Raw genomic sequence first — 16,673 nt, forward strand, 5'->3', positions numbered from 1 at the left:
AAGTACCACATGAGGAAAGAACATGCAATCTCTGTTCTGGAAATGCTTTTGACAACCATAAGCAGCATTTCAGCCTCCAGCTTTCAATCTTTCATTCAAGAATTGTTTGGGCAGCAATCACACTCTATTTCTTCCTATGGCAGGAAGAGCCTCACGTCACAACAGCTCCCAACGAGTATTAAAATTTAACTGAAATAATGTTATTTTTGCATCGTAGCTGAAGAACCACCAAAACAGAAAAGGAAGACAGGCAAGAAAGCCAGTGCTGTACCCCGCAGAACACCTCTGCTCCTCCACCGGTGCCCCCGGCATGTCTGGGCAGACACATCTGCCGGACACCTGTGCAGGGGGAAAAAAATAAACAAACAAACAATGCACTTTAAAATAAATAATTTGGTACCAAAGCAGAAAGAAACCTCACAAAGGCTCTAATCAAAGTTACTTATGCACGTCCGCAATTCAGACACATAGTGGATATCCCAACAGATTTTTACCAGTCATCATGTCTTTACTCACCATTATGCCCCTGGACTCCGAGTAACTCTAATGCTTTTTCTGGATAAGGAATCCTGCATCACAAGCATCAGGATTACAAGTTATCACAGAAATCCTGATGTTAGAGCAAAGAATGAATTCTAAAAGGATAGTAATGCTTTGACGCCAATTATCACTGTCATCAACTAAAAGTAAAGAATGTATTTCCTGTTAAATAAAGAATAATGAGCTGAGTAAGCAGCAAATATTTTGTCTGGACTGCTGTAAAGCATGACTTGAAATGGCAGGACGCACTAGGGAGTGTCTTGTTTCATTCCCTACCTGGTAAAACGTGGCCCCACTCTAAACTGAGGCTTCAAATTCCTAGAATATATGGCTCCATCCTCCTTTTAAACTACATTTTTACATTCAGACACCAGCAGTACGAAGGCTAGATTTTTAGACTGATACAGAAGCTCTCCTTGGTATTTCCCTCTACAACAGTAAAACAAGAATAGGTCTTACTATAGAATGCAGTTAATAACACAAGCATGAATCAATTCAAAACAGAGTTATGTGGTTTTCAGAGGAGAATGAGTGTCTGGTCTGCATCAATCTTATGTGCCCTCAAGGGCAGCCCTCTGAAGGGGCAATACTGAACACAGCATTCAAGAAGAGGGCAGCAGGACCATACAACTCACTACAACACAAGACCCATCTTACTGAGGCGGGCCAAAGTGTCACATATGCCATTCCCCTGTCCCTAGCAGTAGCCAACAGCAGATATAAAAGAATACAAAAACAGTGATGTAGAAATAGGTTAGGTACATGTTAACCCTCTTACAAACAATTTGTGGTCCAGGGACTTCTTAACTATCTCTTATCTTTTAGCACCCAAAAGCTTCTAGAGCACTAATGCCTTGATGGCACACAAAGTCTGAACTGATCTCAAATTGCTGGAAGGACACATTAAGCTGAAGTTGATGTGAAGATGAGAGGTAAAGGAAAACCCCACCAGCTGTGTCTCACATGCTAACCCTTTAAATACAAAATTGCTAAAAGCCTTGGAACATCAGGAGGGAAGGAGAAGAAAGGAAATTTCCTATCGCATACACTTTGCAACGACATGCTGCAAACATGTTGACTCACGACCACAATGTCAAAACACAGCGAGAAAACAGAGGAAGAGATGGGAAAACAGCAGCACATCACTCACTTCTACTGGGTGGCAGGTGCATCCCAGCTGCAAACATATGCAGCAGCTTCAAGTGCATGAGCAACCACCAATTCCAGCAACCATCATTTCTTTTCTGTTAACATCCACGACACACACATCCACAAAGAATGAAAACATTTCATTAAAGCTGATTTAGATTCTCAAGAAGTGTCTGATTCTCCTCAGAATGTGAATTCATCAGATGTAAGGTTCTGAAACCCAAGACACAAAGACTTAAGGTATATCCTTGTGACTTGAACCTTTGTCCTTGAACAGTGCCCAATACAACCATAGCACACACACACTTTCACTGTCAACTACACTGATAAAGAACTGCCTGATCTTTCAATTATGTATTCTAACACACCTGCAGTTTCCAGTTCTGTCCCTCCAGCTAATCTTTTGCCTATTTCTACAAGACACCATGTACAGATACACCTTCAGTTGCTCATCATTAGACTGACAGATTACGTGCACCTCAACCTAAAGCTGACCATTCCTATAGCAAGTAAGTCCCCCAGCCTGTCTAGACCTGAAGTCTGAGAAGCGCTGCTGAAATGAGGCAAACCACTGACAGTATCTTTCCTTTGATAACATACATTAAGTACTGAAGTGGAGGAGATTCACCTTTCCAAGCACAACATGGCCCTGTAAAGCAGGGTATCACAGTCCTATCCCTTCCGAAACACCTCTCTCCTGTGCTAGATGCAATGGCACCGAGTACTAGTGCAACCAAAGGGCTTCCAAGTAACTACCACAGGCTACTGTGAAGGATGAGAGTTAAAGTAAAATGGGCATATAGCCTTAAGGACACATCTTAGCTTTTGTTTTCAGAAACTGAACAGGCTAAATTCAGTATTCTAGAAGGAAGAGAAGCATCAGTCGGAACCTCAGTACTGTGGTAAGCTTTACGTTTCTGGCCACTGAGGAGAAGAGGTGAGAGTGGACCCTTGGGAAGAGAAGCAGGGAAGGACTGTACGCGCCCTTTACATCCAAGCAAGACAGGTGGTTGAACTCACCTGCTGTCTGCCTCTTCCAGCAAGTTCTAGCTGTGGGACCAGTGTCAGCCTCTCCAGTGTTTTTTTCAATCTAGTTTTAAGTTTCCAAGAAGGAAAGGTTTAAGAAGCCTATTGTACACCTTAACAGCACTTGTTTTGAGTTCTCCTTGATGCTGTGGCTAATTAGTGTCTTCTACTCAAACCTGTGTCAGACCTTTCCTACCTTTACTTCTCAAAGCTTTACTCACCTTCTCTCACTCCTTCGGGACTATGTACTCAAAGAATTTGAGAGACAGAGTCATTTATTGTTATTTTTAGCTAAACAATGAGCACAAGGGCTTTTGCAATTTTCCCTTCAATATGAATATGAACTCTTCAAAGACCTTTGTATTTCCTTGTCATTTTTATAATGCATTACTAAACCTTTTCTAGTAGGCAGATGCACAAACTCAATATTCTAGGCAAGGTGTCCACAGCCATCTACAGGCGGATTATCAATTTCTGCTTCAAAAACTGAAGACTACAGAAATAACCTTAAACTTTTAAACAAAAATATAACATTGAAGACTCTTGGGAAATCTGCACAAAGATTTTGAGTTGCTACCTCAACTGCTTAAAATATCAGAGTGTTTTGGAGGTTGATGTGAACCATGGCGGCCCTAATGCTGTTCAATGGGCCTACGCGAAAGTGTTTTGATCTACTTTCACTTTTAAGCATTGTAAAGCCAATGAAACAACTCAAACATATCAAGAAATTCACAAGAGGAAATATACACGCAGTATTCTAAGGACTCATAAAGTAAAAGCATCAGGACAATAAACTTAGTGACAGCCTTCTTTTGCTAGCTAGAAGCAGATCTTCTCAGTGAGAGGTCAGAAACAGCAACTCCACAACCCAAACTACAGGCTTCAACTCCCACCCTTCCCACAAGGAAGTCAGCACTTCTATATTAAGAGCTACAACCTGCAGTCAAAGAATTTGGCATTAAACTAACAACTAAAGTGAACTAAAAGAATAATGCTATTTAAGAAAAAAAATAAACTGTCTAGAGAGGAAAGAAGGAACGTGTTCCCAGGCTAGCCAAGCCTTTCTTGGTATTGGGACCAGGAAAGAAAGGTAATTGCTCTAATCATCTCCTTCAGAGGACAGTAATAAAAACATTCACAGGTGTTGATCTGCAGTGCAGTTAAACACACCACAGTTTAGACGTTGTCCAAATAGCTTCTGCTATTAACAAGGTATCAGGCACAACTATTTCTGGCTCCCATGTATCAGTGATTGACATTTGAAGCCAACAAGTAGACAACTAGTAACAGACATCACTACAAATTCTTCACTGCCCGAACCTGCTGTTAGCCTTCCCTGGGGAAGCGCTGCTCCTGCTTGCCACGGCAGAGGCTGTTGGTGAACTAACGAGCAGTACTGGCGCTCGCGTCCTGGTGTGGACAACACCTTCTCTTTGCAATACCAGCCCGACTCGCTGCAGCACACAAGGACCTACCTCTGAGTGGCTGACAGGGCTTGGAGCTGCTGGGAGAGAGGAGGCCCTTCAAGGTACTGACCCTAACACTGCCCACAACCCATATGGCTTATGATTGTTAACAACAGCCACAGCTGCTACGCTCAGACTATGAAGTCATTTGTGTAAACTCAATGTTATAACCCAGCAGGGACCCTTGAACTGTAAATACCAGTTCCTGAGGAGGCAGTATCTCAAAAAATAAGTATTTTTTTCTAAAATACAGTACTGACCACATATTTGCAGGTGTGTCAGGAGATGGCCCAGACAAGGAACATATATGTATGAATTTGGATTTGCATTTTTGGAAGAAAAGCCAGGGTGCCGACAAGGTGGAAAGCATCACAGTGTACTCATTTCATCCGTACTTCTGTACAACTGAAAAACCAGGACCACCATACGTGTCCCAAAGGGTACCTGCACTGCAGAATAGACACACCCACTCAGATCATTTCCACCAATACTAACATGAAGTATTTGTGAAAGGATGAGCAAAGAAAAATTTTCAGTAGGCTGCTCAGCAGCACAAGACAAAACTATACATTCCTGGAATGAATAATGAGTGACTACAGTCACCGGCTGATTACCTGAAAACTACCACTTTGCCATCAAAAGACAAAGGTCTGTATAGGGGAAAATTCACTATCAACTTTTCTTTTTCATATGTTCAAACACTTGAATTTACCTCTGCTGCTTCTCCTTTATTCTCTCCTGATGTGGAAGAAGCTCCACTTGCCTTCTTGTCACCATGCTGTAAGCAGAGAAAATAAGATGTGTAGTTAATAAGATCCCAAATTACACCTTCTACGTAGAGAATACCCCAAATATCTTAGTGCATGTGTGATTCCTTCCACCTACTGCAATACAACAGATGGGAACATTTTAAGTTTTCTTTCTCAGTATTGGACAGGATTTCTACATGACCTGCTGTATAACTTCAGGTGAAATCAGTCAGGAAGTCATGACTTTCAGGGCAGCACATGTAACTTGACTGTTCTTGTGAAAAGTGCTGGAAGATATTATGCTTGTCATTCATTCCTCACCAGCACAGCCCTCTCCAATACCTGCTTCATAAACACTGTCAGTCCCACAGGCTTCAGCAGAAACAGAACAGCTCTGAGAGATCAACACAACGTGTGCAATTACAAGCATCTGCTCCAACATCTGACCTTTCCTCAGACACGTTAAAATGCTCACGATGCCCAGCCCTCCTAACCTGAAAGAAAGCTATTACTACGATTTCTAGAATTCAGCTGCTCATATACAAAAACCAAATGCTGTAATAGTTCAGACACAGGTGCACATTAGGAAATACAGTTCTTCCAGGTTCCCCAAACCTCCCGCCTCTTTGATCCCCTCCAAGACTTTAAAGCTCTTGCTTTCACATAACCTGATGTGCAATCCCACTTGCTCCCCACATATGGCAACGTACAGTTTCTTCAGCATGCACACTGGCATCCAGCGCACATTTTAGTCTCTGCGTCTCTCAGAATTAGTTAACAATGTCCCTCAACAAATCTTTTTCAAAAGCATATTGTTTAATCTTCAGAATAAAAAAAAAAGTTAAAAGCAAGAAATTTTACCATGAATATAAACGGCAACATAATAGAGATATTATCTAATATCTCAGCTGGTGTAACTTCCCACAGAAACAGAGACATCTGGGAATGAGGATTCATGTCTGGTTTGTTTTAAGTAAAGACAGGAGATGATTTGAGGCCGATTTATTCCCTTCTGTTTTGAGGACTGAGCAGCAGGAGGTAAAGTTTGCTAACTCACTGAAGTAATGAGTTCCCGCAGATTTTTCTTTACATGGCTATAGGGAGAAAGTAATGATCCATGTACCACTGCACTATCAGCAACAGGAACGTGCTCGAGCACGTCAGCAGACAGGCTGGGAAAATACTACAGCTGAATGAAAATTTAAAACTAAACATAAAAAAAATAGCATGTCTCTAATCTGTTTCCATTACGGTGGTACCTGACAAAAATTTCAAAAATTATTTTAGACAACCTCTAATAATTCAAGTTTCTAAAATGAGTTTGGGCATTACTAAGATACTTGACAAGTTTTAAAATTGAAAGTGCTATTCTCGTATTCCAATTGTGCCTCTTCAGAGGAAAAACAAGTCCCATAGGTTGGCTTTTCAGGTAAGAGATGAATTGACTCACTGCCCCGTAATAGCACTTTCAGTATAGACACAATTAACCCAGTTACCTGTGCTTTTTACTGCTACCATAAAAGCACACCACATACATACCAGTAAAAGCAATGTCAGTGAGCGTGCTCCTGATGACAAAGTGAAACTCCAGAGACAGCACTGCTATGAGGCTCAGGAGCTACAGCTCCCGCACAGCAAAACTCTGCTGTGCAGCCAGGCACTCTTCCTAAACAAATGCTCTTGGCATCACAACACTCCAAAAGCCAAGTGCTACCCTTAATCCAGCTAATACAGCAAGCATGTCTTTCTATACACTGCATGTATTTTATTGCTTTTATTGACTTGCTGTTTCAAATTTGGACATAGCTTAAAAAGCAGCAACACCAATTAAAGCCCAGATTTTTTTTGTTGTTTTATTAAACCACGTCAAAGAACGGAGAAGCCTTACTTAGTTCCTACTGAGTGCGACAGACTTTTACCAGGGTCAAATCTGGTGTTACCCTTCCTCCCTAAGTCCACCTCCTCATCTTCACACCAAGGAAAGCTGTACCAGACAGACAGAGCATCAATAAGACGCCCAGTCCCAGGACTATTCAGGGGGAATATACACCGTGTCTGAGCGGGCGGATGGAGCTCAGAGTGTCCCCTCCTGCGTGTCAAGGCTTCTGCGTTTGCCTGCCTCAGCAGACGCTTCTGTTTTCTCAGACCAGGCAGTCAGGTACAGCAGCCTGCACTGCCTGCAGAGACAGGAGGTCAAGGGGGCTGGCAGGATTCCCTCAACCTCCCTTCAAGCAGAATATCAATTCCACGTCCCTGAGGCACCCCAGGGTGGCTTCACTGGCGAGAAAGGACAAGAAACGGAACAGGACAAGGACCACAACTTTGCCACCCTAAACTCAAGTTGGAGAGAAATTAAATGCATGCCATCTTCTCTCCAAAAGGTTATGTCAAACAGCACCACTAACAATGAGACTTTGACTTAAAAGCCAAAGACTGCTTATTTTAACCACAGGAACAAGGCACATAAGGGCCCAACCAAAGTAATTTTTTTTATCCAGCGAGCTGGCCTCACACACTGTGTACACATCAAGTGCTGATACGTTCTGGCCTCAGATAATAAAACAGTCTATGAAAGTATTACCTCACTTGAAAGTCTGCCATCCTGAGGAGGTAAGCTTGGAAAGCACAACTTCCTAATACACCTTCTGAGAAGATTATGCTGCTTCCCTGAACAGCAGATGCTTAAGACATGAGAAGGGACGCTGTTTCAAACATGCCCTTCAACACCTCTATTTTGCTCTGTATCTCCAAGCTTTGAACCTTCTAGTAAAAAGTTAAATATAAAAATGAAATAAAGCAAATAAATCAGTTTGCTTACAGGAGACTACACTCCGGTTTTCTTAGACAGTATGCATGCATTGCTCTTTTACATTCCCAAGTGGACGACAAAGTTGACTTCTCCTTTGGGCACTCTTTAACACTCATCTTTCCTTCCAATGCCAAAGAAACATATCCACAACCAAGACAGTGGACAAGAGAAGCTCCAGCTCTGTCACACAAATAGTGGGTGAACAGCTGAAGTTACATTTCTAGCTTAACTAACGAGCTAACAACCATTCCTTATAGTTGTTAAGTTGGCCCAAATTATTTTCAAACTTTACTAAACACGCAAATCTACCCATAATCACGTCTCCACAAAATACACAGAGAAGTACCATGAAGAAGAAAGATTATCCTGAGATCTTCATCCTGTTCTACAGTGAACGAAAATACCATGACACTACTCATAGAATCACAGAATCATAGAATTGTTTTGGTTGGAAGAGGCCTTTAAGATCACCAAGTCCAACCATTAACCCAGCACTGCCATGTTACCACTACCCCATGTCCCTCAGCACCACATCTGCCCAGCTTTTAAATCCCTGCAGGGATGGCGACTCCACCACTGCCCTGGGCAGCCTCTTCCAATGCTTGACTACCCTTTCCGTGAAGACATTTTTCCTAATACCCATCTAAACCTCCCCTGGCACAACTTGAGGCCGTTGTCCTCTTGTCCCATCGCCTGTTCCTTGGGAGAAGAGCCCGACCCCCCCTGGCTACCCCCTCCTTTCAGGGAGCTGTAGAGAGCGAGAAGGTCTCCCCTCAGCCTCCTCTTCTCCAGGCTGAACACCCCCAGCTCCCTCAGCCGCTCCTCACAGGACTTGTGCTCCAGACCCCTCACCAGCTCCGTTGCCCTTCTCTGGACTCGCTCCAGCACCTCAATGTCCCTGCTGCGGTGAGGGGCCCAAAACTGAACACAGTATTTGAGGTGCAGCCTCACCAGCGCTGAGTACAGGGGGACCGTGGTCACTGCCCCAGTCCTGCTGGCCACACTATTCCTGACACAACCCAGGGTGCTGTTGGCCTTCTTAGCCCCCTGGGCACACTGCTGGCTCCTATTCAGCCGTCAGTTGACCAACACCCCCAGGTCCTTTTCTGCCAGGCAGCTCTCCAGCCACTCTTCCCACAGCCTGTAGCATTCATGAGGTTGTTGTGACCCAAGCGCAGGACCTGGCACTTGGCCTTGTTGAACCTCGCACTATTGGCCTTGGCCCATCCATCCAGCCTGTCCAGATCCCTCTGTAAAGCCTTCCTGCCCTCCAGCAGATGAACACTCTTGCCCAACTTGGAGTCCTCTGCAAACTTACTGAGGGTGCACTTGATCCTCTCATCCAGGTCATTGATACAGATATTAAAGAGAACTGGCCCCAGTACTAAGCCCTGGGGAACACCACTCATCACTGGCCCCTAACTGGAGTTAACTCCATTCACCACCACCCTCTGGGCCCGGACAGACAGCCAGTCTTTCACCCAGCGAAGCGTATGTCCATCCAAGCCATGGGCAGCCAGCTTCTCCAGGATAATGCTGTGGGAAACCATGTCAAAGGCTTCACTAAAGTCTAGGGAGACAACATCCACAGCCTTTCCCTCATCCACTAAGCAGATCAGGTTTGTCAAGCAGGACCTGCCTTTCATAAACCATGCTGACTGTGCTCGATCGCCTGGTTGTCCTGTACGTGCCGTGTGACAGCACTCAAGATGATCTGCTCCATAACCTTCCTCTGCACTGAGGTCAGACTGACAGGCCTGAAGTTCCCCAGATCCTCCTTGTGACCCTTCTTGTGGATGGGCATCACATTTGCTAACCTCCAGTCAATTGGGACCTCCCTGGTTTGCCAAGACTGCTGGTAAATGACGGTAAGTGGCTTGGTGAGCGTATGGGGTGGATGTCATCCGGCCCCACAGACTTACGTGTATCTAAGTGATGTAGCAGGTCCCTCACCATTTCCTCTTGGATTATGGGGGGTTCATTCTGTTCCTTGTCCCTATTGTCCAGCTCAGGGGCTAGGTACCCAGAGAACAACTGGTCTTACTATTAAAGTCGTCTGAGGCAGAGAAGGAATTAAGTGCCTCAGCCTCTTCCTCATCCTTGGTCACTATGTTTCCCCCCACACCCAATAAAGGATGGAAATTTTCCTTAGTCCTCCTTATAGAAACGTTTTTAATTGTCTTTTACAGCAGTAGCCAGATTACATTCTAGTTGGGCTTTGGCCCTTCTGATTTTCTACCTGCACAGCCTCATGTAATCTTCGTACTCTTCCTCAGTGCCATGTCCCTTCTTCCAGAGGCCATAAACTTTTCTGAGTTCCAGCCAGAGCTCTTGTTTGAGCCAGGCTGGTCTTCTTCCCCACTGGCTGATCTTATGGCACATGGGGATGGCCAGCTCCTGCACCTTAAAGATTTCCCTCTTGAAAAATGTCCAGCCTTCCTGGACTCCTTTGTCCTTCATATATATTATTTTACAGACAGACCTTTTAACTTCTGAGTCAAAGAACATTCATAAAGTAACTGGCCTAGGTCAAAAGCACAGAGCAAAATACTAAGAACTGAACATACAATTGCATTCTCAGCCTGTGCTTGCAATAGTCAGACCTCAGCTAAAGTTCTTGCTTCAAAAAATTCCTCCTAAACCTCGGGAGCCCCATCAGCATTAATGAGCCTTTGGTTCAAAGCCATTGCACAACATCTCAGAGGACTGCAGTGACAACATGCTCAGCAACTAGGTGAGAAGGGAAGCCTCCTTGCAAGATTCTCCGCTGAAGTCAACCAACTTTGCATTACAGATACTAAAGGAGACATGCTTTTATGCGGATAGGAGTTTGGCCTTCATTTTCAGCTGAAATTGGGAAGACGGAGATATCTGATGCTGCTCAGAAAACTGCCAGCGGAAAGAGGTTTCGGGGGAACTAAAATCAAGCAATGTAAAGAATGGAAAGGTGAAAATTAGATTCATCTTACAGACATTCTGTTCTCCTTTAAATACACTAGCCAGTAAAAACCTTGGTAGAGCAACCAGTAAATCACTTTTGCATCTGTTCCTCCTTCCCACTTTTTCTGCTTTGCTTACTCATCCTTTAGGCCACAAGGTCTTCCAGGCAGAAACTGTCCTGTGTGACACACGTGCATGAGACAAGAGGACGCATGTCTCACGTGGAGGCCCACAGGTCCTACGCTGCTGCCAACACCTGCGACAATGGGTTTCCAATGGATCACGTGGAGGAGAGATTTCCTTACCTGATCAAAGGTAGTCATGTTGCCTTAGTATTTTTTTTTACCCTAGATTCAGTGACCCGGGACTACCGAGGCATTTAACATTTGTGTCATCACTTAATGCAGCAGTTCCCAAACTTTCCTCCTTGTGACTTTGTGTCACCTCCATCACTGATCTGACTTGACAGAAGGAACGGTACTTGAAAACATTAGTAAACACTGATCCGAGCTACTTAGAGCAATTTAAAAGCACAATCATAGATTCAACAGATTTAATCTGCCTGATTATCTATTTAGTAAACACATTAAAGTGATATTTTCTCTGAAAGCCACCTTACACAATGCATACTTTCTGTAAAACTTTAACAGAACGCAAACTTTTATTCACCACTCCATAGTGCGACCAACCGTTTCCTCATATGACTAATAAATCACAAAGACGACTTTTTAAGGCAACTGCAGGTTCGTCATGGTAATTTAGAGTAGCGACCTAAGACCAGCCAAACCGCACGGAGCCATCAGAGGGCTGTGGTTTACTTAGGGAGTCGCTGGCAAGCGAGGACTATTCCTGGCAACTCCACCACCTACCTGCAGTTGAGAACATGTTGCTGAAAAAAGGCACACCGCGGAGTTTTTTCCAAAGCCAAAACAATCCCATACAAATTGGGACTTATATAGAAATTCTGCCTTATGTTGCAAATGGCTGTGTGGTAGTTTCATCAGCTAGCGCGCTTGCAGTATTCAGAAAATTACGAAAACAGCCAACAGCACGAAAAAGCAGATTTTCCAGAGTCGCCTGTAAAAGACGGCACAGGGATTACGGAAGCAGCGCCAGAGAACACCAAGTTCTCATCTGACCTGAAACTCTACTGCGCGAGCGTTTAAAAAAAGCGCTGATTTGCCGCCAGTCACCACAAAATCCTTTTCCTTATCCCTTCTTAAGCCTTGCCCCCGGAGCGGGGAGGGAGCCTACGGGCCACCCCGCCCGCGGAGACCCCCACTCCCGGCCGCCCCCCGGCCGCCCCCCGGCTTCCCCGCCCGGCCCGGCCTCACCCCCGGTCCCGGTCCCACGGCCGCAGCCCCCCTATTTACCATGGCGTACCACCACCGCGCGAAGGCCATGGCGCTGCCCGCCGCTCCTCAACCGCCCGCACCGCCCGGCCCGGGCCGCGCCCCGGCAGCCGCCACCGCCCCAGGGCGGCACCCGCCCCTCCGCCAGGCCCCGCCGCCCCACAGCCCCGGCGGCACCAGTGCCCGCGGCCCGCCATCCCCCAGACACGCCCGCACCCCCGCCTTACCGCCGCTCCGGGCTGCGACATGGCGGCGGGCTCCCTGCCGCCTGCCCCCGGCGTTGCTGCGGGCCCCGGGGAAGGCGGGCGGGGGGGGCTGCCGGTGGTGGCGAGCAGTCGTCCCGGCGCCGCAGCCCTGCCGTCCCGCTCGGCGGCCGGTCCCTCCCCTTCCGGCCGGGGCCGGGGGGGCCGGCGGGGGGGCGCGCTTCGGACGGCGGCAGGGCCCGGGCTGAGGCGGTCGGGAGGGGGCCGGGCTGGGGCGGCGGCCCCCGGCGCCCGGCGCCCCGCGCTGTGCCAGCGCCGGTGGCGGGACAACGCTTGGCCGAAACAAGAGTGGCTTTTCTTTAAAAAAAGGGTGTTTTGTGGTAAAAAAATGCACAGACGCCTTCCTTTTCCTCACGAAAGTCGGACCCTCAGCCTTTCCCCTCGGGAAAGCGTTGGGTATGGACGCGCGGCCCTCGGGCTGGGGCTGAGGCAGCTCCCGGCAGGGATCCTGCCCTCTCAGGGCACCCTCGGCGACTGAGCTGGGCAGCAGCGCCTGCGGCTCCTCTGGCTCCCTGACATCCCGGCTCCTCCACCAGCCTCCGGCCTTGGCTGTCACCTCGGCCTGAAATGGCACAGAAGGCAAGGGACGCCATCCCGACATGCCAGCGCCCTCGGTCTCCGTGTGGGTCACGCATCCTGTGGGTCCATGTGTTAACGCTCACGTCAGGAGGATGTACCGCAGCTCGGGTTATTCAGTGGAAAAGCTTTCAAGGTCTGATGGTTTTTTGAGAGTAGGTCCCGAATGTCCCTGTCCATGTGAGCCTTCACACAAATGAGCTGCCTGGGATGTACCGACGGCTCTTCCAAAACACCGCCGGAACAGACAGTGGTCGGTCAAAGCTTGTAATAAATAGCCAGATCCCTTAAACAGAAATGGCACTTATTTTATTATAGGGACAAAGCCAATAAAGCAAAAGCACAGCGCTGGGTGCGTGACTCAAGTCAGTGGCACACCAGCTAACACTTCAACCATGTCTTATATACATTCAATATTGCATACGTATTCACTCTTTTAGACAGAGTAATTGTTGATAAGGATTGATTATTATTAGTCCCTTTTCTCTTCTATTTGTGTGTTTCCTTCTGAATTGTTTCTGAGGATCCATGATCCTCACTTCCCTTTTCCCATGCATCTGTTTCCTTCTGTTAATCACTTGTGGAGTCTTTTGGAGAAGTTCTCTTTTGTTTCTTTCGGATGTTTTTCTTCATGATGTTTTTCTTCATAGTTGCTGTTAGTTGTTATCTTTGAGGTTTCTCCTGTTTCCTAATTTACTAAAGGTTAGTTATCCTTATAAGTCAAAGATTTATAGCCTTGTTATTATGGCGAAAGCCAACAATACCTTTGCTATTTTTCACAAAGCTGAAGGAAGATTCAGCATGGCCAAACCTCCCTCATCAACAGCTGGAAAATCCTCCATAAGTAGGAATGGTTTGGGCAAGGCTCCTGTTTCTGTGGATATATAGGTGGCATGAAAAATTAATCTTTTACCAAAAGAGGTTCTCCGAGGCCACCTTGGTAAAGAAATGAACTGTGACTGAGTAGTATGGCAAATATTCTTGAAGCATTATGGCAAGAACGATGTGGTTAATGACATGAAGTCAACCTGCAGTGGAAGGGGTTCAAAGTGCAGTAGCTGCCAAGCCGTGTGTAGCGCTCACACACGGGGGTTGTGTGCAGGAACTGGCACGGTTCACCAGATTTGTCTCACCCAGGTCTTGCTTGCGCGCAGCTCAAGTAAAATAGGTGTTCAGGGTGTTCTGTGCCAGGGGATCCCAGGCTCAGGCTGGCTGGGTGGCACAGCGTTGGGTGGGTGCTATTACTCCAAAGAGGTCCCAGCAGTGGCGGTTCCTGGACATGGGCACATGCGAGGAGGCCACGTCTATGAGCAGGAGGAAGGAAAAGTATCCGAGTCTCTAGGGAATGCTCACCACCTAAGCAACTACTCCCTGCTTCCTCCGGGGAAGAAGCAGAAGGACTAAGTCACTTGGTGGGAAGTCTATAAACCTAATTAGTGCTCACGCCCTGTCCTGTCTGACGGAGAGAAGGAGACGAGTGGGCGAGGGTGAACCCCTCGAGGCCTTGGAGAACAGCTTTAATCTCCAGAGAGGAAGGACAGGTTAAAGCTGTCCCTGCTTTTCCTTTCTGAGTAGCTCCACGTAGATTTATGGCTGGCCTTTGAAGTGTTTCGGTCTGTGACATGTATGGGTTTGGCATTCCACTCGATGGGTGACTTGCCTAAAATTTTAAGTACACAGCCTTTACCGAAGCTCTGTATTGCATCTGGCCATGGAATTGTAAAGGAGTTACATGGGACCAGCTTATAACGCCATCCATCTCGGCAGGGTGCTCCGGAGGAGAGGAAGGCAAGGGACGTGCTTAATGCATGACTTTCACACGAGGCTCTTGTGTGCTGTTTTACCTGGGGTCACTCTGACAGGTCTAACAGATTGTACTGCATTCCTTGGCTGCAGGCAGCAGACCCTCCCTGCTGGCACGCTGCGCTGGGAAGCCTTTGCTCTGCTTCACCACTCTGGCTGCTGCGTGCCTGGTGACAAGCAACTGGAGCTGACAGTAATTGGAATTGTGGAGCTGCACAGTAACGAGGCAGTAATACATGAAATCCTTGGTGATGTCGGTCTGTATCACGCTGGGTGTTGAGGGTTCTGCTGATCCAGAAACACATCATCAATTCTAAGCTCTCCTTGTAAGAAGTTAGGCATATAGATGAGATTTGAGCACGGCATAATGGCAGACTGGAGCCATCCAGCCACGTACTCCGGTTCCCACAGCCACTGCGTGCTTCTGCAGTGTTCTGGAAACCAACTGGGCTCCAGCCTTGCAAGGAAATCTTGCTTCGGGGCAAAGGTGTTGGCACTGTTGTTTCTATTAGAAGGTTCCTCCAGTTTGCCACTGCTTGAAGAAACCATTGTTTATTGGCAACTTCTGCATAAATTTTTTCTTAACTGGTTTAGATTACTTTTATACATAAAGGATGTAGACAGCACACATTTACCAGGGGAATGAAAAGCAGGTACTTGTTCCCCTAACGCAAGTGATCTCAGCTGTTGGGTGCGTGAGTCAGCTCTTGAACTGCTGCAGGCCTAAACACCAACAGTTTGCTCGTTTGTGTAAGGATTTGGGCATACGAGTGGCGGAGGTGCTACCAATTATCCAAGTCAGTCGGACACTTTCTATCTTTAATCAGGAAAAGGTAAGTTTTTCCTGCAGCTTTCAGTAGCATGCAGGTGTGTAATTTCAAAGTCATACTGTATTTTCTGTTGCCTATTCTACTTATTCCTTCACAGCACCTGCAAGTGAACACACCCGCTAAAGCCTGCTGAGATTTTACGTGTCACTGGTAGCGGAGTTCTGCACAGGGCTGGTCAGAAACAGGTGCAGGAGATGACGGATAGTCCAGACCTATGTTTGTTCCATGTGTATGGGTTGGAGCAACAGCAGGTGGCCTTGTCAGGAGCGCAGGTTCCTCACTGTGATAATGTGTAATGTAAACAAGTATTTTAAAACATTTGGTATGCTTTTAATAGCCATTTAGAGAGATGTTTCACAGATACATTTACATTTAATCCAAGGTATTGGGAGTCTAAAAATGGAATCCAGAATCACAGACTCATTTTTCCCTACCGTACTCTGTCTCCAAAGGGCATCAGTTGACGTCAAATGCCTCTGAATAAAAAGGTTCTCAAAATTCTGGCAAGATTGGATGAAATTTTTGCCAAGCATACATATTTTATTAGTATAACTTGCATAATAGTACTACTGCAAGCTTATGAGTCATTCACCAAATTTACAAAATAAAGTACAAAATCTCTTGTGTAATTGGATTTTTATCTAGGGTAGCTTTAGAAAAGTCTAAAAGTAAGGATAAAAACCAGTCAAACAAGTTCTTTGTTTAATCTCTTTCCTCCTCTTCTTCTGGTCTACCAAGAAAATTCTAACAAGTTTTCTTTCTGTTCTCTTCCTCCCAAAACCATCAGGATTTACTTTTTTTTTTTAATCTGATGCATTCAGTCCCACCCTGTTTTAACACACCAACAATAACAAAGACAGACAAGTACATTTCATTTCTTCTTCTACTGCTTTTGTTCACAAACTGTTTAGTAAATGGAAATTGGAGTTTTCAGTTACGGAAATTCTATTTCTTGGTAAGAGCAAACAGTTTGGTAACCTCCTTGCTCTATAAAGCAATAATTCAAATCCTCACTATTGAAAAGAAAGGCTTATTTACGTATATATTGATACCCATATTTTTGTACATATTATAAACATGTTCTCTTTTATCGTATAAATGGTATGCCCTCTGATTGTTTAGTGTGGTTTGAAGATTTCCTGTTGGACTCCATCCCACTGCTGAATGGAA

General features: G+C 45.9%; 1 protein-coding gene across 12 annotated transcripts in view; it reads right to left on the reverse strand.

Annotated features, from left to right (window-relative positions):
• Positions 1-12,419, reverse strand: part of CAST (calpastatin) — a 66,946-nt gene extending 54,527 nt beyond the window's left edge. For 7 of the 12 annotated variants that reach the window (XM_063319735.1, XM_063319740.1, XM_063319738.1 and 4 more), the window contains exons 1-2: positions 12,053-12,138; positions 4,894-4,959 (exon numbers count right to left, since the gene is read on the reverse strand). In XM_063319735.1, coding sequence (XP_063175805.1) covers positions 4,894-4,959; positions 12,053-12,082 — 96 coding nt within the window. In that variant the 5' untranslated portion in view covers positions 12,083-12,138. Of the gene's footprint in view, positions 1-4,893; positions 4,960-12,052; positions 12,139-12,258 lie in introns of those variants that run through there. The other 5 variants (XM_063319744.1, XM_063319736.1, XM_063319743.1 and 2 more) reach the window with 3 other exon arrangements.
• Positions 12,420-16,673: the final 4,254 nt, after the last annotated feature.

Source organism: Chroicocephalus ridibundus, chromosome Z (genome assembly GCF_963924245.1).
Source record: "Chroicocephalus ridibundus chromosome Z, bChrRid1.1, whole genome shotgun sequence".
NCBI classification, from domain to species: domain Eukaryota; kingdom Metazoa; phylum Chordata; class Aves; order Charadriiformes; family Laridae; genus Chroicocephalus; species Chroicocephalus ridibundus.